The sequence below is a fragment of the Balaenoptera acutorostrata genome, chromosome 3 (genome assembly GCF_949987535.1).
Source record: "Balaenoptera acutorostrata chromosome 3, mBalAcu1.1, whole genome shotgun sequence".
Lineage (NCBI taxonomy): Eukaryota > Metazoa > Chordata > Mammalia > Artiodactyla > Balaenopteridae > Balaenoptera > Balaenoptera acutorostrata.
The window spans coordinates 148,498,859-148,526,345 of NC_080066.1; the positions used below are offsets into that span (position 1 = coordinate 148,498,859).

Consider the following 27,487-nt stretch of genomic DNA (forward strand, 5'->3'; position numbering starts at 1 on the left):
CACAATGAGAGGGCTTCCCTGGTGGCGCGGTGGTTGAGAATCTGCCTGCCAATGCAGGGGACACGGGTTCGAGCCCTGGTCTGGGAAGATCCCATGTGCCGCGGAGCGACTGGGCCCGTGGGCCACGATTACTGAGCCTGCGCGTCTGGATCCTGTGCTCCGCAACAAGAGAGGCCACGATAGTGAGAGGCCCGCGCACCGCGATGAAGAGTGGCCCCCGCTTGCCACAACTAGAGAAAGCCCTTGCACAGAAACGAAGACCCAACACAGCCATAAATAATAAATAAATAAATAAATAAATAAACAAACAAACAAACAAACAAAAAAACCACAATGAGATAGCACTTCACACCTGTTAGGATGGCTATTCTCATTAAGACAAGAGATGAGTATTTGTGAGGATGTAGAGAAAAGGGAACCCTTGTACACTGTTGGTGGGAATGTAAATTGGTACAGTCACTATGGAAGGTTCCTCAAAAAATTAAAAATAGAACTACCATATGATCCAGCAATTCCACTTCTGGAATATATATCCAAAGGAAATGAAATCAGTGTATTAAAGAGCTATCTGCATTCCCATGTTCATTGCAGCATTATTTACAATAGCCAAGATATGGAAACAACTGAAAGTGTCTGTTGATGGCTGAATGGAAAAAGAACATTTCATACACACATACACACACACACACACACTGGAATATTATTTTACCATAAAAAAGAAGGAAATTCTGCCATTTGCAGCAACGTGGATGAACCTGGAGGACATTATGCTAAGTGAAATAAGTCAGACACAGAAAGACAAATACTGTATGATTTCACTTATCTGTGGAATCTAAAAAAGTCAAATTCATAGAACCAGACAGTAGAACAGTGGTTGCCAAGGGCTGGAAGGTGGGAGAAATGGGGAGATGTTGGTCAAAGGGTAGAAACTTTCAGTTATAAGATGAATAAGTCCTGGAGATCTACTGTACACTTAATAATACTGTATTGTATACTTGAAATTTGCCAACAGAGTAGATCTTTTTAAAAATATTTATTTTAGGGGCTTCCCTGGTGGCGCAGTGGTTGAGAATCTGCCTGCTAATGCAGGGGACACGGGTTCGAGCCCTGGTCTGGGAAGATCCCACATGCCACGGAGCAGCTGGGCCCGTGAGCCACAGCTACTGAGCCTGCGCGTCTGGAGCCTGTGCCCTGCAACGGGAGGGGCCGCGATAGTGAAAGGCCCGCGCACCGCGATGAAGAGTGGCCCCCACTTGCCGTAACCAGAGAAAGCCCTCGCACGAACCGAAGACCCAACACAGCCAAAAATAAAAATAAATAAATAAATAAAGTAGCTATAAAATTAAAAAAAAAAAAAAACCCAAAACAGCTTTATAAAAAAAATATATATATATTTATTTTATTGACGTATAGTTGATTTACAATGTTGTGTTAATTTCTGCTGTACAGCAAAGTGATTCAGTTATACATATATGTACATTCTTTTTCATATTCTTCTCCATTATGGTTTATCACAAGATATTGAATATAGTTCCCTGCGCTATACAGTAGGACCTTGTTGTTTACACATCCTACATATAATAGTTTGCATCTGCTAATCCCAAACTCTCAATCCACCCCTCTCTCATCCCCCCCGCCTTGGCAACCATAAGTCTGTTCTCTGTGTCTGTGAGTCTGTTTCCAACAGAGTAGATCTTAAGTGTTCTCACCACACACACACAAAAACAGTAATTCTGTGAGCTGATGGATGTATTAACTAACTTGATTGTGGTAAGCATTTCCCAATGCATGTGTATATTAAACCATCATATTGTACATCTTTAAAAAATCATATTGTATACTAAATATATACAATTTTTATTTGTCAATCATATCTCAGGAAAGCTGGCGAAAAAATAGAAACTATCAGAAAATGTGTGTTCATTATTAGGAGTCTATCCCTGAACACAGATGAGAGGCTGGAATTTTACAGTGTAAGAGGAGTTTTCTCTTCAATTCTGCGGGAACTTGGAGCCTTAGGTGAGTTGGCAATTGAGAGAAATTACTAGAAAAAAGGGGAGAGACTGAAAAAAAGGTCCAGCACTTTCCCAGACTGCACCTCACTCGGCAGTGTGCTGTGGTGTGACAGGTGTGGGCTTAGGATTCAGACCAAATCAAGTATCTCCATCCTGCCTTTCCCTCATTCAACATGTATCTGAGGGTCTATCATGTTGCAGGAAATGACTAGCTGGGTGACCTTAGGTAGACAATTTTTTTGAACTTCATTTTTTTCATCTGGAAAACTAAAAGTAACACACACCTCATCGGGGCTGTTTCAAAAATGAAATGAAATAGATAAGATGTAAATCATATATTCAGAACACCATCTCTGTATTTGAGCCTGTAGAGCACTAGGTCCCTGAGTTTCCACCCCGACTTACTTCCCGATAAGACTGGGCAGCCCTGGTCCACACTTGGGCTGGGGCAGTGGATTGGCACCCAGCTTGTTTTGTCTTCTGCAGAACTATCTGCCAGGCATTCAGCACTCCCACCAGCTGGAGCGGAGAATGGAAGCAGAAACGGTGCCTCCCAAGGCTGACTTAGCATGATCTGGACTGGTTAGTTGAGTGAAGCAGAAGCCACTTAAGTACCTAGTGGACCATCAAACTCATGCTGTTTGTCTCAGGGCAGTCTTTCCACCTCTCCTTAACTACCAGTAGCTAAGGTCTGTTCAGATGTCCTGTCTGCAGAGGGAATGGGCAAAGATTGCTTTCTCTTTGCTGCTGAAGGAACGTGTGCTCTATTTCTTCCACGGAAGAAACAGAATGAAGATGGTTCTTTCTCAGGAACCATCTGGGCTCACCCAGCCCTTCTCCTTGGGAAGGACTTCCTTAAAAATGATTACAGGCATCCTGCCTTTCTACCACCTATGGCTCATCCCCAGTCCTTCATCACAAGCAGCTAAAACTGGTACTGACCTGATTAAGCAGAAGAGGAATTAATTTATTAAAAGGACATTGGCAGGGCTAAAGAACCAGGGCTGACCTGGGGTGACGCTTCCGGGAATGCTATCCAGAACCATGCGGCAGAAGCAGCCTGACGGGGAGGCTGTTGGTGCTGCCATGTGTGTGCTGCCAGGAGCCCAGCTGCCTGTGACTGTCCGTGAGGCCAAATGCTGCTCGCTGCGTTGGGCACACAACCTTACCGCCACAGCTGACCCCCAAAGCAAGTCAGATGCCTCCGGTACTTACCCTTGAGAAACTGGTGGCTGTGCATTCTCTTTCCTCAAGTCTGTCACCTGCAACTTAGTCCAGTCCTGGTGCCCCAACCCGTGAACTCCACACCACAAGCTTGTGACCCAAGTTTTCTAGCTTCCATCTGGAAAAAAACAAAACTCCTAAAGTGGGATGTTTTCCAAGCATGAAAACATGTGTCAAAAATAACCCCCCAAAGTGTGAAATGTCCACTTTGTAGGCTCTCCACGGGCTCTCATCATCTTCCTAGTCCTGTCTCTTCCCACCTGGTGGACCCAGGCCCTGGCCCCTGTGTTAAAGCTGTGCCTGAGATGTTCTGCAGGGAAACATGAGCCATGAGGGGCACAAGGGAATTCAGATGGGCACCTTTGGACAGTGAGAAACAAGAGGATGTTGCCTGGGCTTGGGAACCCAAGACTTGGTTATGGGAAGGGTGCCAGGGTGTGCAAGCCCTTTATTAAGCCCCTTCTTAACTAGACTCATAACGTGTTAGGCCTGGGAAGGCCTTGGAGGAGCATCTAGTGAGGATCACAAATTCAAATGCCTGAAAGAAGAAGCCAGGCAGGTAATAATGAGTGAAGCAGGCTTAGCAAAGGACTACAGGGGATGGTTGCTCTGTAGAGAATGCCATTTTAGACATTAAAATTTTTAACTTTTAAAAAGGCGTGCCAATGTTGATAAGAGTCTGAAGGTGGTTTGTCTGGGTCGGAGTGAGGATGGGAAGTTGACTAGCAGGAGCATGAGGGAACTTTCTGGGGCGATGGAAATGTTCTGCATCTTGCTTTGGGTGGTGGTGACTTGGTGTATACATTCACCAAATTAACTTCATCAAATAAATACCTGAGATCTGTGCGTTTTGTCATATTTTAATTACACCTCAATTTTTTACTTTTACTTGGGCAAATTAATAACGTCTGCCTATAAAGTGATTTGGCACTCAGGCTACCTATTTGCAAACTTCTGCTCCAATCTGACTTCTTTACCTTACAGCTGAGGTATCAGAGCCCCTGAGGGGGTAAGTGGTTTTCCCAAGTGCGCGGAAGAATCCTGACTGTTCAGAGATAGCCTGCAACTCCGCGGCGAAGAGTAGGATGACTGCAGCGTGGTCCAGCCGGCTGCCTCTCCGAGCAGACTCACTTCCCTGCCTTTGGAGCGGTGCCTGCACGCAGCGATGCTAACAGAGCCTCTCCGCGGCTGGTCCCCAGGGGCAGGACAGACGTCTGCACCCGCCGGAAAGTGAGACGGTCACCTAGAGGCGCCGAGAGGAGCGGAAGTGGATGGAGCGCCAGGCCCCAGGGAGCACGGGCCAGGCGTGCAGATAAATCACGGACACTAGCTGCACTGACCGTTCGGGATTGGCACTGAGTGCCAAATGCCGACGCAGGCAGCCAAGTTCTGGGAAAAGAAATCCGATCCGGGCGCGGCAGCGGTGGTACCAAGCGAGACCCAGCAGAGCAGGCGGGGAGGGGCTGACAGCCCCGATGGAGCCTCCTCTCGGGGCGGGCGCTCGGGCACTGGCTGAAGTCTTACCTGGCCCCCGCCCTGCCCGAGAAGGGACAGGCGTCTCCGCTCTACAGGAGAGAAAACTGAGGCTCACCGCAGCTTCACGGAGTCATGTAAGGACTGAGGCGGGATTCCAAGCCCGATCATCTGCTCTCCCCAACCCAGAGCGAGCAGGGATCTGCAGGAGTGACTCCAAGCCCGTTACAAAGCAGACGTGTTCCCGGTTTTGATGTGGGCGCTGCAACCGAGCGGGAACCCGGGGGAGAAAAGGGCACGCGGGGTGGGGGTGGGGAAGTGCTGGGGCCTCGTCTCGGGGCCGGGCGACCCGCCGGGACCTTCCGGGCGCACGGAGCCCGGCCCTCCCGCCGGCGCCCGCACTGATTGGCGCTCGCGGCCGGCCTCCAGCCAGCTCACCTGCCCCTCCCAGCCAATCGGGGCCACCAGAATTGGGGCTGTCTCAGGGAGGGGGGTGGGCGATGCTGCTGGCTGGAGGCTGAGCCTCCCTCCCCGCCGAGTTCCCGCCTGGCACGGCGCAGCCCGCAGCCCGAGCCGCAGGCTGCGCGCCCCTCGCCAGTTGCCGCGGCGCTCCGGGCCCGGCGCGCTTTAACGCAGCAGTCCTCTGTCGGGGCCGCCCCGCGTCTCCGCCGGCTGCGACGCGCCCCGACGACGCCCGGAGGCGCCCGCCGACGCCGCCGCCCCGCAGCCTCCCGCCGCGCCCGCCCTCTCCCGGAGCCCCGCGCCCGTGCCGGCCCCGGGGAGCGGGTGGGCCCGGCTGGGGCGGCCCCGCTGAAGCAGGATGTTCACGTCCAAGTCCAACTCGGTGTCGCCCTCGCCGTCTCTGGAGCAGGCTGACTCGGACGCGCTGGACATCAGCACCAAAGTGCAGCTCTATGGTGTGCTGTGGAAGCGGCCCTTCGGGAGGCCGTCGGCCAAGTGGTCCCGACGGTGAGTGCCCCTGCCGCGCCCGGTGAGGGCCGCCGGGGGAGGGAGCCAGGGCCGAAGGACCCCCTACCAAACCCTTCATTACCGTCCTACCTCTGCCTTCCTTTGTGACCTTGGCCTCGCCCCATTTCACTCTACGCTGGCTCCTCCTGGAAGATGTGGATTCCAGCCTGGGCTGGGTCATCTCTGCCCGAGGCCGGTCGAGCTGGGGTGGGACCACTGAGTTCTCTGCGGAATGGATTTAAGTCGGGTTGGGGAGAGTGGGTGTGGGCTGAAGAGATCGTGGCCGTGGTAGGAGCCCAGATGGGTCAGATCGGGCCATACTCTGCTGCGGAGGAAGAAGCCCTGTCTCCAGCCAAAGATAGCCTCCTGGGAGCCCCGCTGCGGTTCCATCATCTTCACAACGCCCCTGCTCCAGGCTTCTAGAAGTGCACTTAAGCTGGGACATAGGTGTCCTACATCCCACCCCCCACTTCCGCCTGCCCCCAACTGGTACATACACTGAGAGAGCTTCTGAAAGGCACCGGCCAGGAGAAGGAAGAAGGGCCTAGAAGGTTCTGTGCCCACCCCTGGAGGAGTGATGCTGGGAACCCCTCCAACTGTCCCTTGAAATGCATATATTTCAAGGGAGATGGTGCAGAGACTGAGGAAAGTGGGGGAAAGGATGGACTGGTCCTGTTAGAAGGATGGATCCCTTGGAAGGGGTGGTTGGCAAGGTCAGAGCAGCCTGGGTCTTTCAGCATCAGCTTCCTGGTCCCAACTCAGAGGCCACACTCCCCAGACATCAGTAGCTACTTTCCACTCATAAATGAACCTGGAAGGTATTGGAAGAAGGGAGAGTTCACAGCCCTGAATTTGCAGGAAGCTCCCAATGCTGGTTTCAGGAGCAATGGGACACCTTCTGGACAGCTTTCACCTTCAAGGCCATCTCAGTTCTGAGGTTTGCTATGGAATGGCCTAGTGAACTCAGACCCTGATCGGCCCCTCCCTGGAGGCATGATCCTGCCCAGGAAATTAGGATTGTGTCTAGATGCCCCTTCCCAACCCACACTATGAGTCTGCCCCTGAGCAGGGTGGGGGGGGACTTCATATGTTCCCAGGAACACAGTTCACGGAGACATGGTAGTGGTTGGTTCTGATGAATAATTTAATATGTCTGCAAGACCACAGAACAAACGGAGCTGTAGATGGTGTTTCACATTTTACATACCTGGTTTCGCATACTTTTGTTAGTTCTGCTGGATTTCACTCTAGGGTTTAATGGGATGTAGGCTCCTTGAGTTCCTCCAAAGTTCAACTTATCTCTGATCCCCTGAATGGAGGCCTGGGGCAGCATGGAGAGCATCTTGTGAGGGGTTTCCAAGGCTGTGCTGTCTGAGCTGCAGTTCCCGAGCGCCAGGAGCAAGCTTGTCTCTACCAGGGCACCCGAGTGGTGGTGGGAAGGCTGCTTATAAATTTAAGAACCATTAGCAGAGTGCCCCATCACCACTTCTACCTCAGCTGCTCCAGGCAGCCCACACTCCTCCACTGGGTCTGGCTGCTGTCCTTGGTATTACCTCCGGACATCCAAGATGTCTCTTTCCAGGCATTTTCACCTGATTGCATCCCTAGTAAATGCTAGGGGTCTGCAACCCTCAGGTTCTGTCCCCTAGCCCCCCTCACCCACAGGTGTGGGGACCTGGCCCCTACGGCTACAGTTGATTCCAGGGCTGGGAGGTGTTGGGGACAAAAGCTCCCAGCTAAAAGCACAGTGATGGAGCCAAGGGGGCCTTGGAGAGCTGTAGTGCCCCCACCCCAAGAATCTCCACCAGTAACCCCTACAGCCACTCAGAAACCATCCAATCCAAGTCAGAACAGCATACATGCCCTGCAAAGTCAGGCCCTCCAGCCCCCTTCCAAGGAGACTGTCACTTCTGTTCCCTTCCTTTGTGGGGATTCTGGAGTTGCCACTGTGAAAAGACTCCCCTTCCCCTGGGACTCAGGAAAGAACTAACATTCCCCCTGCCCACCCTAGGCCTCTGTCCATGTTCACAGTTCTGGGAACACACCAAATACACACACACACACACACACACACACACACACACACACACACACACACACACACACACACACGATTTCGCCTTGGATCAGCAACAGCCAGCCAGAGAGGGTCTGGGATGGGGGAGGCATGATGCTAAGCTTAGCTCCCTTTCAATGCCCAGCAGGGGCCCCTGGGTCCCAGTTCCCCATTTGTGAAGTGGAGTCTCTGGCCTCCAGCTAATTAGCAGCCGCAGGAAGGCCTGGGAAGGGGCAGCTCAGGCCCGCCACTGCAGAGCCTTGCCATTAGGGTGATCGATGCCCTGGGAGGGGGACAGCTAAGAGGAGAGGCCCTGGAAAGGCTCCCGAGCCACATAAATAACGAACGGGCAGGATGGAAGCGGCTGTAGCCAGCTGGGTTCTGTAAAACCTCTTCCGCTCAGGGTCTGTTTCAGGGCTGTGCCTCCAGCTCCTGGTGCCCCAGCAGTCCTGCCCTTCCCGGGGTGGCAAGGTGCCTTTGAGCTGAAGGGTCAGCTTTTTTCCCATGAACAACAAAAAGAGAAAGGGATCAAAAACATTCCTTAGCAGAGATAAGAGGATCTGGAAGAGGTGTCTAGAGGGCAAGGTGGATGATTCTGTCCTTCCCGTAGCCTGTGAGCAGTGGAGATGCGGGTGCTGAGAGACAAGGAGGAAGGGAGTAGAGCATCTCTGCCTTGGCTGGTGTCAGCCCCGTGGTAGGGCTGGTCCAGCAGACAGGCCAGCTCTCTCTCAGGGCTTCATACCTTCCCTGGCATTCCAGTCCCTCTCCCAAATCCCCCCCAACACCTCCCAAGGCTGGAGCCCCTGATGAGGCGGGGCCCAGCCCATTCCTTCCTGCAGCAGGAGCGTCTACACTCCCGTCCCTCCTCCACCGGCCCCCCAGGTGTAAGGTGACCAATGGGCCCTGAGCTCAGCCCAGCAGCAGCTCACTCTTGTGGAACATTGGCGGGTCCTGCCTCAGGGAGCTGAGACTCGTGGTGTCCACTAAGTGCCAGGGAAACCATGGAGACAGTGGCCTAATTTCCCAAATCTCGGGCCACAACCTGCGCAGGTGTGGAAAGATGATCTGTGCAGTTGGTGGTCATCATACCAAAAAGAGTTGGGGAGACTTTCTTCACACAGACATTTGGGTCCGGGAGTTTCATCTTTGGCTCTGAGCACCGCTTCCTAAAGGTGACACTGCGATACTGAGCTGTCCCAAAGGGCTGAGGGGAAGAGCTAGCATATCATCTCCACGCACTAGGTTCTGCCTCACGCTAGTGACACTGGGATTTGGTCTCACTTTCTGGCTCACGTAGCGTTTCTCACAGCTGACTGGGAGGTGTCCCCGCAGCACAGCTGCAGCATTTCTGCTTGTTCTATCCCAGCTGGGGGGTGCCTGCAGGCCCCTCTTTTTATAATCAACTTGTGTTCTCCAAAATTCTTTTAGAAGGACGGCATTTGGTGGTAGGCAGTGGCTAGATGGCAGCTGAGGGATCTCCCCAGATCCCTCTGTCCATCGCACCCTGCCCCTTCTGAGGTGGTGGCATCGAGGTTACACTGAGTCCTTAGCTTAAGGAGATGGGTACACTCTCCGGATAGCAGCACAGCTGTAAGATGAAATTAACACCCATTATTTCAGGCTTCACTGCGGTCCTGTGATGATTTGCCTGCACCAAAGTTAAATGAGTTGGTTGTGCAAACAAGGCACACTTCTTCCTCTCCCCGTGCTCCCAAGGAGCTGGCATTAGAGGCTGTTGATGGCCTGTTTGAAAATGGGGGCCAGAACTCAAGCAAGAACCCTTTCAGGCAATTCAACTTCCTTATGTCCAAGACTTGGAAATATAAAGCTGTTTCTTTTGAGAGCAGCTGTGGCCGTGGTGGCAGGTGAACCCATGCTTAGAGGCAGGACCTCTGACTTCCAGTCCCAGCTCTGCCGGTGACCAGCCGCATGACTCAGGCCGAGGCATGGCTGTGTCACATCTCACTGGCTGGCAGTGTCTCATCCACAGAATGGAAATGGATCAAATTGTGGCTTTTAACCTCTGTTCCATGGTGATTCTACAAGTGCCTCGACTCCACCACAGGGGGGTGGGGAGAGAAGGCGGGCCTCCAAGGCCCCCTCCCACTTCACCCAGTGCCTCTGCACTGTTATCTGCTTGACCTAGTAAGCTTGTCTTTGCTATGTTGTTTGAAGAATCCTGCTCACATTTTTTGGAGCCCCTTGGACTTGATGATCTCTGCATAAACCCTAACTTGTCATCACCCATGTATCAGTGCTTCACAGGCAGGATTCCTCCTGTCCTGTCATCTCAGACCTAGAGCCAGGCAAGTGGCAGAGGCCAGGAGGAGCATCCCCTGAGCATACAAGGCCACCCGGACAGAATGAAAAGGGACACGCACTGAGGGCTGTGTCATTTCTACCTTCCTTCTGCCACTTCTGAAAGGGACACTTCTGATAAGCTGTCCTTCCCTGGCTCTAGGGTTTACCTGGCTTCAAACCCCACACCCCCGTTCTCAGTGCCTGAGGGGCTCAGGGATGGGGGAGCCTGTGTGCTGGTTCTGTTCTGGACGTTTGTGCCCAGGGAAGAAGGGACAGCCAGGCTGGGTATCCCACCTTCCCGTGAAATGTAACCCATGGGCAGCTCGCATGTCCGCTGGGCTCTGGCTGCCCTCTTGAGAGGGAGATGTTTGGCGCAAGATCTCATCCCACAGGAAGACTTGAGGAAGTGTAAAGCCTGCACAGGGTTTCTGCTAATCCCTGAGGGGCTCTAAACTCCTGTTTCCTTGTTTGTGGATGAATTGGCTGCCCAGTGTAGATGCTTCTTGCACTAGCAGATATGGACCCCGGCTCATTCCTCCGTCTTCGTGCCCATCCCCCCTGCCACACAGTTGCACCAGCCTCCACACAAGGTCTTTGGGGGTCTAGCAGACTGTGCTGAGGGGCAGGTTTGGCAAAGAGCAGGGTGGAGGAGGCATTTAAATCCCAGAGGTGCAAGCACCTAGTTGAGTGTCAGCTCCCTAGTTTCTCGAGCTTTCCAGGCACCGCATCTCACTACCATCAGAGCTGGGATTGTTCACTGCTATCTCTTGACCCTGTAGGACCCAGGCTCTTGCATCTTCCCTGCATCCTCTCTCCTCTGCATTCTCCCATCACCCCTCCTCCCCACCGCCCTCCAGGATTTCCCCCAACTCCAAGTTTCTCTCACTCTGTGATGCAAGCCCGTACGCCCACACTTGGCTTTTGCATCTCCAAACATTAAGGAGCTTGGCAGAGTAGATGGGCCTTTCTTTGCCAGGGCCCACCCAGCCTAGAAGGTACCTGTGGGTCTAAGTAACATTTTTTCCCTCACTTCCAGCTGGATCGACTGTGAAGCCTATGTTAGCTATCAAGCTCTGCTTGAGCCCTTGTCACCTTCAGAGCACTGAGGAGGGGAGTAAAGGTGGAGGCATAGCTTAGGAAGGTTCGCTAGTTCAGCTTGGATTGCACCTGTGTCCACCCTGTCACCTAAGCTAGTGTCCTGGCTCTCATGTCATCCCAGACTCTGCTCTCCCCACTCTTGTCTATTCAGCAAGCCCTGCTGATTCTTAACAGCAATAACCAATAACTCTGTTATAACGAATAACTCTAATCTGTGCCTTTGCCCGGGTGTGGAGCCCTCAAAGCCACTGTCTCCATGTCTACAACTGCAATTTGACCTCACAAGTGCCCTGTTTGAAACCCACTGGCAGCTCCCCTCATCTGCAAGAAGCAGCTCCACCTTCTCACAAGGACCACACACCCCACCCTGGTCTGGTCCCCACTTCTCTCTTTGACCTCGACTCACCCCGTACTCTCCCTCCCCCCACACCACTGCCCACCCCTTTGGCACTTACCTGCCAGTAATGCCAGACATATTCCGATAACCTCGAACACACTGTTCGTTGCATCTGCTGTTCCTTCTGTCCGGAATGCATCTCCCCTTTCCTCTTCCTCTCAGTTTCCTAGATACTCCTATTCATTCTTCCAAACCCTGCTCAGTTGTCACCTCCTCTCACTTGCCACTCCCTTGGCTGGACACCCAAACCATTTGTTCCTCACTGGTCTGTACTCTTCCGGTGTCTCATACAAACTTACAATGTCATAGGGTACCCTGGTGCTTTGTAATGATCCCAGCTCCCCACTTACCAGCTGTGTAACCTGGGGCATGTTACTTAACCTCTCTCTTCTCCACTTACCTCATCTAGCTCACGTGAAGAGTGAGTAGTTAACAAACATTCTGATGTTACCAAAACAGTGCCTGGCACAAACGAGGAGCTTGATAAGCATTGAGTAGTTCTCAAATTATTGATTTATACAACTCTTGCTCCTGCATTTGCTCCCTGAGGGCAGGAAATCATCAAGCCCCAGGGCCCAGGCTGTACCAGGTGATTCATTCACGCTGACCTGAGCTGGCCAGGAGCTTACAGTCACTTTGCAGAGAGAAACTCTAAGAAGACAAACAACAATGCCAGGTCTGAAGCGATGAGGAGAGACAAGTGCAGTGATGAGGGGGCCAGGCATCAGAGAGCACAGCAGTTGAGAACCTGAGCTCTGTCAGCATGTTACCCAACCAGGTTTGTTTGCCCGACGCACAGCAAGCCAAGCACTGAGGCACCCAGGTTTACAGCAGAGAAAAGTTTTATTCACAAGGCAGCCAAGTGAGGAGACGGGAGAATAAATCTCAGATTCATCTCCCCGAAGGCGAGGAGCTTGGGGTATTTATGGTATAAACAAGCAGGGTGGTGTGAGGCATGGGGAGAGGTGATTGGAGGGAAGGAGGTGAGGGAATTGGTGTTCTGCGCAGGCGTATCTGAGTTACAGACTTCTTCATGGGACGCATGTGCAAATTCCAGGTGAGTTTGGTATGAACTGTGGGGGAATTTGGGGCTGTGACGTCAAAAGGTCACCTATGGGACAAACAAGTCTATTCTGTGCAGACTGGGATCCGCTGGGTTGGGTCCCTCCGGTTTCAGCAGGTTTCGTTGTGTTACAAGCAGAGGGGTTTTAAAGAAGCCGTTCCCTTATCTGCTGTTCTGTAAGACAGGCTCAAGAGTTTGTTAGTCACCAGTTTCTGTTATGGGTTTTTAACCCTATGGGGCACAGTTTCAGTCCTCCCCTATCTTTTGATCCAATTCCTCAATCTTGAGGGAAGAGGCCTACTTTCTGCTGTTAAGGGGCGAAGGCCTACAGAGGATTTGAGGAATGGAATTGTTTTGCATTTGATTGCAAATATGGGACCAAGACTTTGGGTCTGGGTCTTGTCTTTTTTTTTTTTTTTGGCGGGGGTGGGGTGGGGTGGTGGTCTGGGTCTTTATGTTGAATGATCATCCTATGGATTAGAACTTGGGGCTTAAGGATGCGTGGCAAAGAGCAAGTACAGAGTTTTAGCAAGAAGGAGTATAAGTCCTGGCAAGCACACAGAAAAGGACGGTTTAAGTAATCCCTCAAATATAGACCTTATTCCTGATGGGATCCATAAGAAGATATTTCCCAAGAGATCGAATCCAGGTTCTCGTGATGACCCTTGTTGGAGCCAAGTTGTCTAATTTTCTCTCAGTAGGTTTTAACTTCCAATGTGGTGTTAATATATACATAACAGGAGCTACCGGCCACTACACATATGCCCCTTTCTCTGCTGCAAACCTCGGCCTCTGCGCGTCAGGCAAACGAACCTGGTTATGTAACAGGCAGACAGAGCTGAGTTCCCAGTTTGCCCTTTGCTAGTTGCTGAATCTTTCTGTGCCTCAGTTTCCTGACCTGTGAAATGGAAAAACAAACACCCCCATCTCTTAGAATTGTTATGAGAGATTTAAATGAGATAATGTCAATAAAACACTTAGAAAAATGAGTGTCTTGGTACCTCATAAATGCTCCTTAATCTAGAGGTGAAAATACTTAAATTCTTTAAAACCAGAGAGAAGAGGCCTCCAGGGTAGACACTGACCCCCCAGACACAGACTCACGCACACTCTCTGGGCTTCACAGCACAGTGGGCTGGACAGGGAGGCTAGGGCTGGAGACGGAGCTTCGCCCAGGACTGAAGTTGGCCTGGATAGAGGGGTGGGCCTTGGACAGGAGGGAGGGGCAAATGCTGGAAAGTGCTGTGTGTTTGGAGGACAGCGAGCTGGCCAGCTGGGCTGGAGCCAAGAGCTCCCGCCAGTAGGAGCTTTTGTGAGCACAAATGGGAAAGGAGGTCAGGGGAGGCTGCGGCAGACATTGAACCTAATAATAATAAATAAAATAGTAGTAATAAAAGTAAACACTTAAGGAATATTTACCATGTGTCTCACAATGTTTAAAGTCTTTACGTGAACAAACTCATTTCATTATCCTGACAACCCTAAGAGATGTACGTACTATTATTATCCTCAAGTTACTCTGGGGGACCTGAGACCTAGAGAGATCAGGGGACTTGCCCTGGTCACACTGCTGGTAAGTGACAGAGCTCTGACCCTTGGCTACCCCAGCCTTAACACCTACTGCCTTTGGCCCATCTGTTTCCTGCCCAGGTGCTGGCATGAAGACCAGAGCAGTTCCCAAGACAGTGTGGTGTGGGTGTAGAAGCAGGGGCTGTTGTCTTTGGGTTCTAGTCCCAGCTCCACCTCTGCCCTGGCTGTGTGACCTTGCATGTGTTACTTCACCTCTAAGCCTCAGTTTCCTCATCTGTAAAATGGGAACAAAAAGCCCTACCTTCCAGGATTGTTCCATGGATCAAATACTGATATGTACGTTCTGCATGGAAGCCAGTACATGAGAACAGCTAAGTAATCAGTGACTATCTCCGGCCCTTACTCAGCCAGCCCAACTCTGCAGGGCCCAGAAGGAGGCGGTCCCTGGCTTGCAGTCAGAATGAGAGGCCTGGAAGTCAGGGGACTTCGGAGAAAGGGGCAGGAAGAGGAAGTGTCCTTCTGTGCAGGGGCACTCAGGCCCTGGGCCCCCACCTGCTGAGGTGAAGCTGAGAGTCATCAGCTGGAGTAGCGGGCAGGCACTGAGGCGGGGTTATAAGCAAAGCCAGCCCTTTGGGTCCTCGAAGTGTGCTTGCCAAATATGCCCTTTCTTGGGCCATCCTCTTCCTTGCCAGCCAGGGAGTCGCTCTCCTCTTCCAGGTCTGTGCCGGCTCCCCTCCCTGTGACCCTCACCCCTACTCAAACCAAACCGAAAGGCAGCTGCAACAGGGCCAGTCTTGGCATGCATGGCGCAGGGCCCTTCACAACCCCTGCAGCCTTGGGGACCCTGAGGCCTGCTGAAGTCTGGCTGGCGTGGAACAAAGGCTACCCTGGACATCTGTCTTCCCCTGCCTCTCTGTGCCCTCCTTCAGAGGGCAAGGGGAGGAGGGCCGTGACATCTGGGGACACATCCTGTGTGGCAGACAAGTGCAGAGGACTTTATGTGCTTTTATCCACCGGATCCTTTCTTGCCCCTCTTGTGGCCACTAATGGATCCCCGTGCCTCCCCCCCTCCCCGAAACTCCCCACCAACAATCTGTTCTCAGCCTAATAGCCAGGCTGAACCTTTTACAGTGTGAGTCAGATCATGTCACCCCTCTCAAAACCCTCAGTGGCTGTCCCTCTTAGAGGAAAAACCAGCCTCTAACAACTAGCAGTCTGACTTTCAGCAGGTTGTGTCACCTTTCTGCTTCATTTCTGCCCATAGAAATGGAGACACCTGCCTCATAGGATAATAGTATTAAATGAATTAACAGCGGTAACTGCTTGGAATAAGGCATGGCTTGGGATAAGTGCTAAGTAAACATTAGCTTTATCATTAATGTTATTACAGTAGCCAACAGGCTCTTACACAGTCTGCTTTCTACCTAGCTCCCTCTGCTGCAGCCATGCTGCAGCCTCAGTTCCTTCCAGAGCCAGGCACACTTCCAACCCCAGGGCCTTTGCACCTGCAGTTCCTCTGCCTGGAACACTAACCTCTCTGCAAATATTACCTTCAGGCTCTTCCTGACCATTCTGTTTAATATCAAAACCTCCTCGACTCACCCCTCACCCCGTGACTTACCCTGCTTTATTTTCCTCCATAGCATTTATCGACGTCTAGTACATGGCATTTCTTTCTTACTTATTTACCATCTGCCTTCCCACTACACACACTCACTCAAGTATAATCTCTATGGGGACAGATATTTGCATGTCTCTTGTCCACAACTCTATCCCCAACACCCAGAACATTGCCTGGCATAGGTGGGAGTGCAGCGATTCTTTGCTGAATCAATGAATGTAGCTTCATAGCAGCCCCAAGAGACAGATATTTGCACCCTCATTTTATAGAGGAGCTTTGAAGGACAGACTCAGTGAGGCTGGGAGCTTGCTTGAGGCTGTGGCTTGAGGGATGGAGATTGGTTGCCCCCAGAGCCCCGTTCTCTCCCTGCCCGTGTGTCTAGTGACCTTCAGCCTGCCACCCGCACCCATCCCTGACACAGTGCTTTGCTCTGAGTGAAGAGGGTGCTCCAGAAGTATCGGGGAGGCACGAAGCTATTTATCTTACTCAGCTCAGGCAAATACCACAGACCGAGTGAACAGTCAAACTGTTAAACCCTTCTGCTAAACAACAGAAATTTATTTTCTCGCTGTTCTTGGAGGCTGGAAGTCTGAGATCAGGTGCTGACATAGGCAGGTTCTGGTAAGGACCCTCTTCCTGGCTTGCAGACGGCTGCCTTCTCACTTTGTTCTCAAGTGGCAGAGTGGGAGAGCAAATGCTTCCTCCTGGAAGGCCACAGTCACGTTGGATTATGGCCCTACTTCTCGACCTCATTTAACCTTAATTACCGCCCAAAGACCCTGTCTCCAGATACAGTCACATTGTGGGTTAGGGCTTCAACATATGAATCTGGGGGAACACAGTTCAGTCCATAGCAGTATTTCAGAAGCCATTGAAAAGGGAGAAGGGTCCCCAGGAGGCGGCTGCCTCCCATTTTCCTGTGGGTAATGGGACCGTGGGAATGCGTCACTCAGCCCTGTCCCGGGTCTTCTGTGAATTGGCGGAGTGATGAGCACAATCTCACTTGATCCTCACGATAACCAGACGAGGTCGGCGTTATCACCCTCATCCTGCAGGTGAATACACTGACGCTCAGAGAGGTGAGCTTACTCGCCCAAGGCCCCGCAGCTGAGAAGTGGCAGGTCTGTGTTCTTAACTACTCTGTGAATTTCCCTTGCAACTGTCTGGGGACATCTCTCTCGTCCCACAGGACTGAGGGACCATGGCCCGCCCTCTAGGAGCCCAGTGTCCCCTCCAGACAAGATGAGCACACGGAGTGTGGCTATGGAGTGCCAAGTGCCAAGTGCATGGCCAGTCAGCAAGTGCAGGGGGAGCTCCAACGGCAGTGTGGGCTGGGCTGGTCACCACGGGTGAGGCAAGTTCAGCCAGATGGATAGAGAGGGTGGGCACTCCCGGGAGAGCTGCACAATCTCCTTCGCAGGATCATGCAAAACATAGTAAGGCAGTGAGCTCAGTGCTCACCTGGAGCAGAGAGGCTGAAGGGCAGAAGTGGTGGGAAAGCCAGGAAGGTGGGCAGGGGTCAGGTGCTGGGGGGCCCAGGAGGTGCCTGCAGTTCTGCAGAGGGTGGTATTCGTGTGTTCTTCCTCCACTGGGGGAAGAGTTGGCATTAGCAGGATGTCACCTCTGAGGTCCACAGCTCCCCTCAGTATCTGGCTGGGCAGAGAGGGTCGGTGCAAATAAAGAACATGGCTGGGGTGAGGCGCACAGCAGAGGACAGAGCTGAGCTCCTTTCCTAGGGGAGGTGAGGCGGCAGCTGTCAGCCATCCCAGCGACCCTCCCGCTGTAGCTGTGACCTCAGGAAGGATCCCATGGCTGGTGGCACGTTCAGAGATTCGCCAGCAACTTTTCAAGCCCTTCCCAAGAGGGTGTGTCCAACCAGTGATGTGCTGATAAATATTTAACAACTGGCTCCCTTGGGAGTGGGGTGGGGTGGAACACTGCTTTGTAGCATTTGGTGATTTTCATGGTGTAAATACTCACAGTATGACTGATATCAGCTACCAATACGGTGTCACTGAACACAGAGCCGGGGAGAGTCGCGCTGTTGGCTGTCATGAGCCCATCTGAGCGCTGTTTCTGGCTCCCCCACAAGTCCCATGGCTCCAACAGTGACATTAGCAGGGGCCCTGGGAGGAAGGAGACAGCCACTCTGAGTGTCCCGGAGCCTCGGGGCTCTCAGTTCCAACTGGATCTTCCCCTGGAGGGCACCTGGTGTCTTATCCTAGTCAGCTCCAAGCACTAGTCCTGTGAGAGTCCCCAGGGTGGGTCCAGTGCTCCACCTGTGGGCATCAAAGTCAGAAAGCACCAAGGGCCCAGAGATCCTAAGTTAGACCCAAATCCCAGAAGGGGGCTGTGGGGCAGCTGAGCCCAAAGGCAACGCAGGTGTCACATGTAGGCGGCAGGCCTGGCCTCACCAGCCTGGTACCCACATCCCGTCTGATTGCCAGTCTTCAGGACCACTTGTCAAAAGACCCACCTTGGGATCCTGTGTCTTCTTGCCCTCCTTCTGCCTCTCCTGGAGTAGACCCTAAGGGACCAAGGTGATGGCTCACGGGGCTGAAGGTACCTGAGGGGAAGGACCACAGATACCCCCTGTGTGGCGGCTCAGGGGGCTGGAGGAGCCAGTTGTGGAAGCCACTGAAGGCCACTTGTGCCCACTTCCACTGGTGCAAGGGTTGGGCTGCCTGGTGGTGGGTGACTGACCAGCTGAGGCCTTTGCCCGGATGTGGCACATGAGTTGGTGAGGATGAGTCTGAGCTGGTGTCCCCAAGGGCTCCCCATGTGAGTGTGGGCCCCTCAAGGTCACTCTTGTCGTCCCGAGAAACCTCACCCTTTCTCTCCTGGTTGCCCCTCCTTCCCCACCACCTGCTATAGGTTTTTCATCATCAAAGAGAGCTTTCTTCTTTACTACTCTGAGAGTGAAAAAAAGAGCTTTGAAACCAATAAATACTTCAATATACATCCTAAGGTGAGGGGGCCTCTCCCCGGGGCCACAGTGGGGGAGGGCCCAGGGGGGACAACGGGGGCTGGTATCCTCTGAGCGTAGGGTACCATCTGTTGTCCTGCTCTGGTCTAACAGGGAGTCTGGAAAACAAGTCCTTTTGGGGGCACAAGCCACCCTGGCCCCCTCCTGGCCTGGGTCCCCGCCCTCCAGTGCCCCCTCTGGGAAAGTTCTGGTCTGGCTTCCTCTCGGGCCCTGGGCAACACCTGGCTATGGCTGAGGGCTCCCAGAGGCCTTGAGTGACCTGGGCTGGGCGGGGTGGGTGGGCATCTCTTCTGATTCTTTCTCAGGGTGTCATCCCTCTGGGGGGCTGCCTGGTGGAGGCTAAGGAAGAGCCCAGCATGCCCTACGCCATGAAAATCTCCCATCAGGATTTCCACGTGAGTAAGGCTCTCCCCTTGGCCTGGGCTCAGCAGGGGCAGAGCAGCTTCTCTGGGACCCCAGGCTCCCTAGGGGCAACCCTTCCAGTGGGCTGGCCTGGGAAGAGTGTCAGTGACTTGGGGGTGTCGGGTGGGAGAGCAGAACAGGGCCTGCAGAGGCCTGGCCGTGGCCTCCGTGGTCCTCAAGGCGGCCTCCTCTCAGGCACAGCCATGGCTCCTCTTCCTGGCAGGGGAACATCTTGCTGGCTGCCGAGTCGGAGTTTGAGCAGACCCAGTGGCTGGAGATGCTGCAGGAGTCTGGGAAGGTGTAAGTGCGCACGGGCAGGAGGGGTCAGCCTGAGGGTCCAGAAGGGGAAAGGGTGTGGGCTGTGCCGACCCTGATCTCCCTGCCTCTCTGCTGGGATCCAGGTGGGCACTGAGCTCCCTAGGAGAGGGCAGGGTGGGGAGGACAAGGGCTGTGGGAGCTGGTTATTGTGGGGAGAGGAGACAGACCAGGTTTCGAGCGTCTTCGGGGGGTCTCCTAAGTGAGCTTTGAGCAAAGTGAGTTTGCTTGTCTAGCGTCACAGGTGGCAGACGTGGACACCGTTTGTCTCCAACTCTCAGGAGCAAATCCAGTATCGCTAGGAGGATTTGGCTGCCTCCTGACACCCGTCTCATCTCCCCAGGCCCATAATTAACCCTAGCTCAGACCAGAGCTGGTGCTTTGTACATCAGAGTCCAGATGACAGAAACCTCCAGCCCAGCACTATCCATTTGCGCACGAACCCCTGTCCCAGCACCTGCCTATTCATGCTGGGTTGTGCTTTTAGTTCCACAAATAATGCTGAGTGCCTGCCCCGTGCCAGGCCTTGTGCCAGGTGGCGGGCATTCAATGGTGTAGAAAGCAGCCCAGGAAGCAATCTCTTCCCTGCTCCCAAAGTTCTGTTGGCCCAGCGCACGGTGGCCCACTTTGCAGCCTGGGCCGGCCTCCGGGGACTGTAGCTGATCGATGCTGGTGGCGTGCCCAGAGCCGCAGGTGCCGCGGTGAATGCGAGCTGGGATTCTGGAGGAGAAAGAATGGCGCGTACACGCCATGCACATTCTCTTTCTCCTCCACCCTTCTGTTTTAACGATTCTGTGTTTCTTCCTCTTCTCTCCTGTCCCATCTGCCCTCCCGCCCCAGGACTTGGAAGAATGCCCAGCTGGGAGAAGCCATGATCAAAAGCCTAGAGGCCCAGGGGCTGCAGCTGGCCAAGGAGAAGCAGGAGTATTTAGGTTGGCTGAGGGATGGGCTGGAAACTGAGGCTCCCTGACGGTAGCATTTCAGGGCCGGGGGCTGCAGCCCAGGGCTTGATGCAGGACTGAGAGAGCGTGTCTTGGGTGGGGCTTAGCAGGCTATGAGGAGCCAGAGACTGGCTCGGAGCCTGGAGCGCTCTATGGCGTGATACATGTCCTCTGGGCCAGCAGGACAGGAGGCAGGAGAGCGTGGTGGTTAGGAGCCTGGCCTCTGGACCCAGCTTTGTCATTTAGCCATCAGCTGTGTGTATCTTTAGGCAGCTCAGCCTAAGTTTCAGTTTCCTCATCCTTAAAATGGAGACATTTTTGTTCCTAGCTTTTAGAGGTGGTATGAGAGTCAGGTTAAATAAAAAAATGCCTGGAAGCACTTGTGTCAGGCATGCAGTAAGGGTCCCACAAGTGGAATTGATGTTATCCTGCCCAGGGCCCCAAAGGTCTGGACTTGGTCCCAGTTCTGACCCCCAGCCCACTTTAAGGTTCTAGGCCCCTGTGTTCCTGACTGGCTGGTAGGCATGCTCTGTTTGAGAAAGAAGAAGGTGAGCCTGGGAGGTCGTTCCTTTACCTGGGACCCTCTCCCCTGCTTAGACAAGTGGGGCCCCAGCACTGGTCCCCCTCTGCCTGCTCCAGACACCCTCTGCCCCCAGGACCTGCCCCGCCTCACTAGCCAGACACCAGCACAGAGGTTAACAGCACCCCGGGAGTGCAGAGACCCACTTGAGCTTCCAAAGCTGAGCTGCCATTGTCTTATGAATGCACAAAGCAGAGACAGTGCTGGGACAGGAGTGTAGCAGCTCAGGCCAGCACGGGGCTTCCATCCCCGGGAGCTGCCCCACCCCCTCTGTCTGGCCTGGGCACAGCAGTGCCGACCTCTTCCTTGTGGGGAGCTGGGGGTGATGGAGGTGATCGCAGGTACTGACCCCTCAGGACTGGATCTGGAGTGAGCTTTTCGTGAGTGTGTGTGCTTGCTTTGGCAGACAAACTGATGGAAGAGACTGAAGAACTCTGCCTTCAGAGGGAGCAGAGAGAGGTAGGGGCACGTCGAGGCTGTTCCCCGCCGCCTCCCGCTCTGTGGGCCCTTTCACAGCCACAGTGTACTGGCTTGTGTTCCTGGCATTAGGGAGTGGTGTAGGGGAGATGGGCACCCAGACAACTTGCTGGGAAGTCAGACAGGCGGGGCAGGGAGGCCAATGAGATGACAGTGCTCGGGACTTGCTGTTGCTTCTTGGCAAGAAGTGTATTTCTCCTTGCCAGTCCCAGGGGAGGAAAATAAAAAGGGTGGGTGATCACTTTCTAGAGAAAGAGCCATTCAAAAATTTTATAAGCTGTGTCAGGAGGTAATGAGCTGCTGGTCACTGGTGATATTCACAGGAGGCCGCGGTGGCCTTTCTCATCCATAGCGGGGCTTCTGGCACCATAAAGGTGATTGGGTTGGATGATATCAGAGGTTCCTTCATCCTCTAAATGTCAACATACAAGTTCTAAGGAGGCCAAACATTGGCTGGGGGCAGGCTGTGGCGTGAAGGAGACCCTTGCCTCATTTGAAGACGGGGGCTGCTGAAGTCCATGCCGTTTGGGATCTCCATGCAGCATTGGGCCTTGCCTGTTCTGAGAAATCACGACCACCCCTGAAGGGCAGGGTAGGGTAGTGGTTAGCGGTGCTGACTTGGAGTCAGGCTGCCTGTGTCTGGAATGGACCTTCACTGCTTCTGGCTGTGTGACCTTGGGCAAGTTACCTAACCTCTCTGAACATTAATAGTCTCATGTGAAAAATGGGGATAATAATAGAACCCATCTTATCAGGGATGTTTTGAGGATTCAGTGAGGTGTTACATAGAAAGTGCTTAGCACATAGTACGTGCTTAATGAACATCTACGTTTGTTAGTGTTACTATCATTAATTAGCCCATCCTGCACTTGAACTGCCTGAGCCCCAAGCCCCAGAGTGGCATACCCTGAGGTGCCTGCAGAGGGAGGGCCTGGTTTGGTCCCCTTCTCTTTGCCTGGTGCCTGTTCCTTGTCTCTCCCAGGCAAGTCCAGGGCTGGGCCCATCAGCCTGGGCTCAGTGCCTGCCTCTCTGACTTGACTCTTGCAAATTCCTCACCCTTTCCAACCACCCATCACTGGGCTCGGAAACGGGCCTGACAGTCAAGAAGCATCATGGCCCTGTAGCACCCCAAACACTCCCGGGGCCTGGCAGAGCACCTCTGGCCCAGGATGGGTGCACGATAAATGTTGTGGAACGACTCGATGAATGAATATTTTTGATCCTTATAATTTTACATCACATCTTGATTTTAGGCCAGTAGGACAATCCACCCTCATTTTTCTTCTTCCAAAAATTTATCAGATATTCTTGCCCAATTTTTCTTCCAGCTGGACTGCAGTATCATTTTGTCAATTACAAAACAAACAAACAAAAAACCCAAACCCAAACAAACAAAAAAGAAAATCTATTGAGGATTTGTATTAGGATTGCATGGATCTGAGAATTGGCATCATGACGGCATTGAGCCTTCTCCCCCCCAGCAGTGTGTGGGCCTCTGGGTCCGGGCTGTCATCTGGGTTCTTCCCACATTAGAATTTTGGCATTTTCTTCCTACAGTTCTGTACATTTTGAAAAGTGAGACTTCTGGTGGATTGTCAGCAACTTAAAAGCAGGTAATTTAGGAAGCCAGGGGATGGGATGGAGTGACAGACACAGCCGCTGGCAGAGAGAGACAGACTTATCCATCAGAGAGACTAAATCTGGGACAGCAGTCAGCCCGAGGAAAATTTAGACACTCTATCTAGGTCTTTAGCCAGGAAATGAGGCCAGCAGAGACCCACTGCTCACAGACATTGCTTAAAGCCATAGCACGCTGAAGGAAGGAGACCTGCCAGCTGTGAACTTCCTGGGTTTTGGGTACAAAATGTGAGCAAGACTCACTTGGGTCCAGCTTGGGTCCACCTTGGTGAAGGCTGCTCTGGGCTGGCAGGAGGGAGAGGATGTGCTCAGGTTCTCATTCCAGTGTCAGCTGTGTGCTCTAGATTGGGAATAGAGCTCACTGAGTCATTCTGTCAAGGGTTTTCCTTCCTTAACTTGTTCATCTACATTATGGATCCACCTGCCCCCTTCACCTTTCCCATCTCCACTCCAGGTCACAGAGATGGTCTGGGAGTACCTTGCTTGGGCCACTTAGAAAGGCATTTGGTACAATGGCCCAGTGAGAAGTTGAAGATTCTCTGGTCTCTAAGAGGCAGTCTGGTTTAAAAGGAGACTCAGGGTCTGGTACCAGTCTATCACTGACCGTGTGACCTTGGACAAATTCGGCTCTGTGATGCTCCAGTAAGAGCGATGGCTGTGCCTGGCTAGCTCCCAGGTTGCTGAGGGGCTCAGTGAAATAGAAGGCAGGGAGTGCTTTGTGGACCGGTAAGGCCTGTGCAGATACGTACTGTGTGATGGTGCAGCTCTGACATCCCCCACTTGGCAGAAAGGGCGGGGAACTCTTGGGGTACGAGCTGAGAGTTCAAAGGGAGCCATCCTGGGCTCTTCTGCCCTGGGGTCAGAAGACAATGCCGTTCCTTGGGTGCAGGTCCCTCAGGTGTCCCTGGCTCCCTTATCGTCACTCTTATCCCCTGGAGGAGGGCAGCCTGCCTACCTTCCCTTTTCTGGTTGAACTGTGAGAGCTCAGCCTTGCATGTGGGCAGGCACACGGGAAATCAGAAATGCCCAGGGCCAGTCAGGTAGGGTCCCTGCCATGCGGGGTGCTCCCAGTCAGAACTCAGACTCTTGGAGCTGGAAAGGACTGCCCCTTTCAAGGTGAGGCTCTCTGCCGACCTCCCTGATGGATGCTGATCCTGATTCTGGCATGGGCAGCTCACTACCTCCGGAGGTATCCTTTGCATTATTGCTCCACTATTTGGAAGCTCTTCCTTCCATGGAGCTGGAATTTGCCATCTAGTGCCTTCTTTCCAACCTCATACTTTGGCAACTTAAGTCAGGTGCAAGAGCCAGAAGCACAAGCATGATGTGGTGGAGAAAGTCTTCAGCTGCAGGGGGTCTTAGCTGACCTCAGTCATGGCAGCGGTGCCTCAAACACTCATGCCGTCTTGGGCTGCATGAACAGGAAGTTCTGGCTGCTTCAGCTTTACAGGTTGTGTGTTCCACTCCAATCAGCATTCTTAGGCTCCACCTGGACATCAGCTTCATTTAAGAATCATCCAGATGAAATGGAAGGTGGAAAGGAAGGGAGCAACCAGGAAGGAGATTTTCTTTCTTTTTCCTCTTTAATATAGAACTTTAACCCCTAATGGTAGAAATCACGCTCTTTGTAGAAAACTTGGAAAACATGAAGAAGAAAACATATTTTATCCTTAACCCCACAACTGATCGGTAATTACTGTCAACATTTTTTTTTAAATTTATTTTATTTATTTAGTTTTGGCTGTGTTGGGTCTTCGTTGCTGCACACGGGCTTTCTCTAGTTGCGTCGAGCGGGGGCTGCTCTTCATTGCGGTGCGCGGGCTTCTCACTGTGGTGGCTTCCCTTGTTGCGGAGTACGGGCTCTAGGCCCGCGGGCTTCTGTAGTTGTGGCTCGCAGGCTCTAGAGCGCAGGCTCAGTAGTTGTGGCTCGCGGGCTCTAGAGTGCAGGCTCAGTAGTCGTGGCGCACGGGCTTAGTTGCTCCGCAGCACGTGGAAGCTTCCTGGACCAGGGCTCGAACCCGTGTCCCCTGCATTGACAGGTGGATTCCTAACCACTGCGCCACCAGGGAAGCCCCTACTGTCAACCTTTTCGTGTTTTTCCTTGGTCTTTTTTCGTATATAATATTCTTATATATATCTTAAGCATAATAGGATCATATCAGATATTCAGTTTTATGGCCTTTTTCATGATACCTTTCATTTTACCTTCATTAACACTGTACCTTCAGCAGTTTTCCATGTCATTGAACATTCTTTGAAAACATTAGTTTTAGTGACCCCAGGGTCACTAATCGGACTCTTCCCTTTCCTTCGGGTTTTATTCCTTCTCTGATTCTCCTCAAAGCCAAGGGCAACTTCGCCCTACAGGCAGCCCCACTCCCTGGTGGGGTTTCCATTATCCTTGAGAACAAAGCCCCTGGGTGAAGAATGAGGGCGTAATTTGGAGCTAGAAGATGAGAGAGAAAGTGGATCTAGAAATAATATCCTCCCACAGCGTAAAATGTGGAAGAACAAAACAGTTGTCACAAAATGCTTCTAACCACCCTTCGCTTGAAGTGCACCCCTCAATACCAACCTGCCACCGAATCCCAGGAAAACAGAACTCCTAGGGGGCACCTGCTTGCTGGGAAAACACTTGAGCTCGCCGGCAATCCTGAAGGGACTGGTCTGGTTCCCTGGGCCAGCTTGCCCTGGGCTTTCTGGCTATCCTGTTCCCTTGGGGGTGAGTCAGGGGAGGCTGCAGCCACCTGTGCTCATTGTTTCCCAGATGCCTTGAGGAAAAAGGCTTTACTCTCTGACTCTGGGATTGGGAATAGCTTTCCTTTGCCACTTCTAACAGATGCCACTCCAGGGATCTTTAATGGAAATATACACACACACGTTTCCCTCCAGGGCTTGGGGGCCAGCCAACATGCCTTAGGGTGTGAGTGACTGGAGTTGCCCAGTGCAGCAGACATCTAGAATTATCATCACATCCTGTCGCAGGAAATAATGTTGGAATCATTTCTAAACCCTAGCTCAGCATGCTAAGTGTGTTCTTGTTTTGTTTTGTTTTATTATTTATTTATTTTTGAAATTTTTATTGTAGTATGGTTGATTTACAATGTTATGTTAGTTTCAGGTGTACAGCAAAGTGATTCATTTCTATACACACACACACACACACACGTATGTATATATATTCTAAGTGTGTTTTAAGTGAGCCCAGTTCATCACAGATCTCGGTTTCGCTGAGACTGTGTGTCACTGAATGGGACCAGGGCTCCTCAGGGCTTAATTCCAAGTCTGGTGCAGACTGTGCTGAACCCCAGAGGGTCCCCTGGGTTAGAGTGGGGCTTCCTGACCTCAGGAGCCCTTTGCTGCCTGTGACTCTTTTCTTCCTCTCTGATTCTCTTTAGGAGCTTGAGCGCCTGAACCAGGTGCTGGAGGCCGAGAAACAGCAGTTTGAGGAGGTTGTACAGGAGCTGAAGATGGAGCAGGAGCAGATCAAGAGGTGGTGGTGGTGCCTGGGGGCGGGGGGGCGGGGGGAAGGTGCACCCAGGCTAGATCACGTAGGACCCATGTTTCCTGTTAGGCTGGAGAGGCCTCCCCCCGGGAGATCGTCACTGCTTGATGACTTGGTTTGGATCTGTCCTCCCAATGCTCCGGGCCTTGGGGTGTGCCCAGAAAAAGCTGTAGACCCCACACCAATGGGCCCCTTCTGCACCCTGGAGCATGAGGCATGGGCAGGTGCAATCAGGAATCCCCACGAGCAACGACCCCCTCCTGCCTCGGTCAAACCTCCCTTACCTGGGGCAGACAGGTCAGGCTGGTCTGGAGGTGCCATTGGCCAAAATCCCCAACATTCCCTGTCTTTCCTGCACAGTCTCTTCATATTCTGGCTAATGATGTCTGTCCCTTGGGATCTTTAGTCTGTGTATGGTTTGCAAACCCAGTTGCATATTATAATCATCTAAGAGGATTAGAATCTGCTGAAGGTAGGACCCAGAAATCTATACAGTAAGTCCCCTACACATGAACGAGTTCCATTCCAAGAGCGTGTTCCTAAGTCCAATTTGTTTGTAAGTCCAACAAATTTAGCCTAGGTACCCAACTGACCCAATCGGCTGTATAGTACTGTACTGTAATAGGTTTATAATACTTTTCACACAAATAATACATAAAAAACAAACAAAAAATAAAGAAAACTTTTTTTATCTTACAGCATAGTACCTTGAAAAGTACAGTAGTACAGTACAACAGCTGGCATACAGGGGCTGGCATCGAGTGAACAGGCAAGAAGAGTTACTGACTGGAGGAGGGAGAGGAGGTGGGAGATGGTAGAGCTGAAGGACCGTCAGCAATAGGAGACGGAGGACAAGCTGCAGTTTCACTCATGCCTGACGTTGATGGCACAGGTTC

At 52.5% G+C, this 27,487-nt stretch overlaps 1 protein-coding gene across 1 annotated transcript in view; it reads left to right on the forward strand.

Annotated features, from left to right (window-relative positions):
- The first annotated feature begins 5,126 nt into the window (after positions 1 to 5,126).
- PLEKHD1 (pleckstrin homology and coiled-coil domain containing D1) overlaps positions 5,127 to 27,487 on the forward strand; it is a 29,709-nt gene continuing 7,348 nt past the window's right edge. The window contains exons 1-7 of the mRNA XM_007184362.2: positions 5,127 to 5,681; positions 18,622 to 18,715; positions 19,039 to 19,128; positions 19,359 to 19,435; positions 20,291 to 20,382; positions 21,378 to 21,430; positions 26,485 to 26,579. Coding sequence (XP_007184424.1) covers positions 5,533 to 5,681; positions 18,622 to 18,715; positions 19,039 to 19,128; positions 19,359 to 19,435; positions 20,291 to 20,382; positions 21,378 to 21,430; positions 26,485 to 26,579 — 650 coding nt within the window. The 5' untranslated portion in view covers positions 5,127 to 5,532. The remainder of the gene's footprint in view (positions 5,682 to 18,621; positions 18,716 to 19,038; positions 19,129 to 19,358; positions 19,436 to 20,290; positions 20,383 to 21,377; positions 21,431 to 26,484; positions 26,580 to 27,487) is intronic.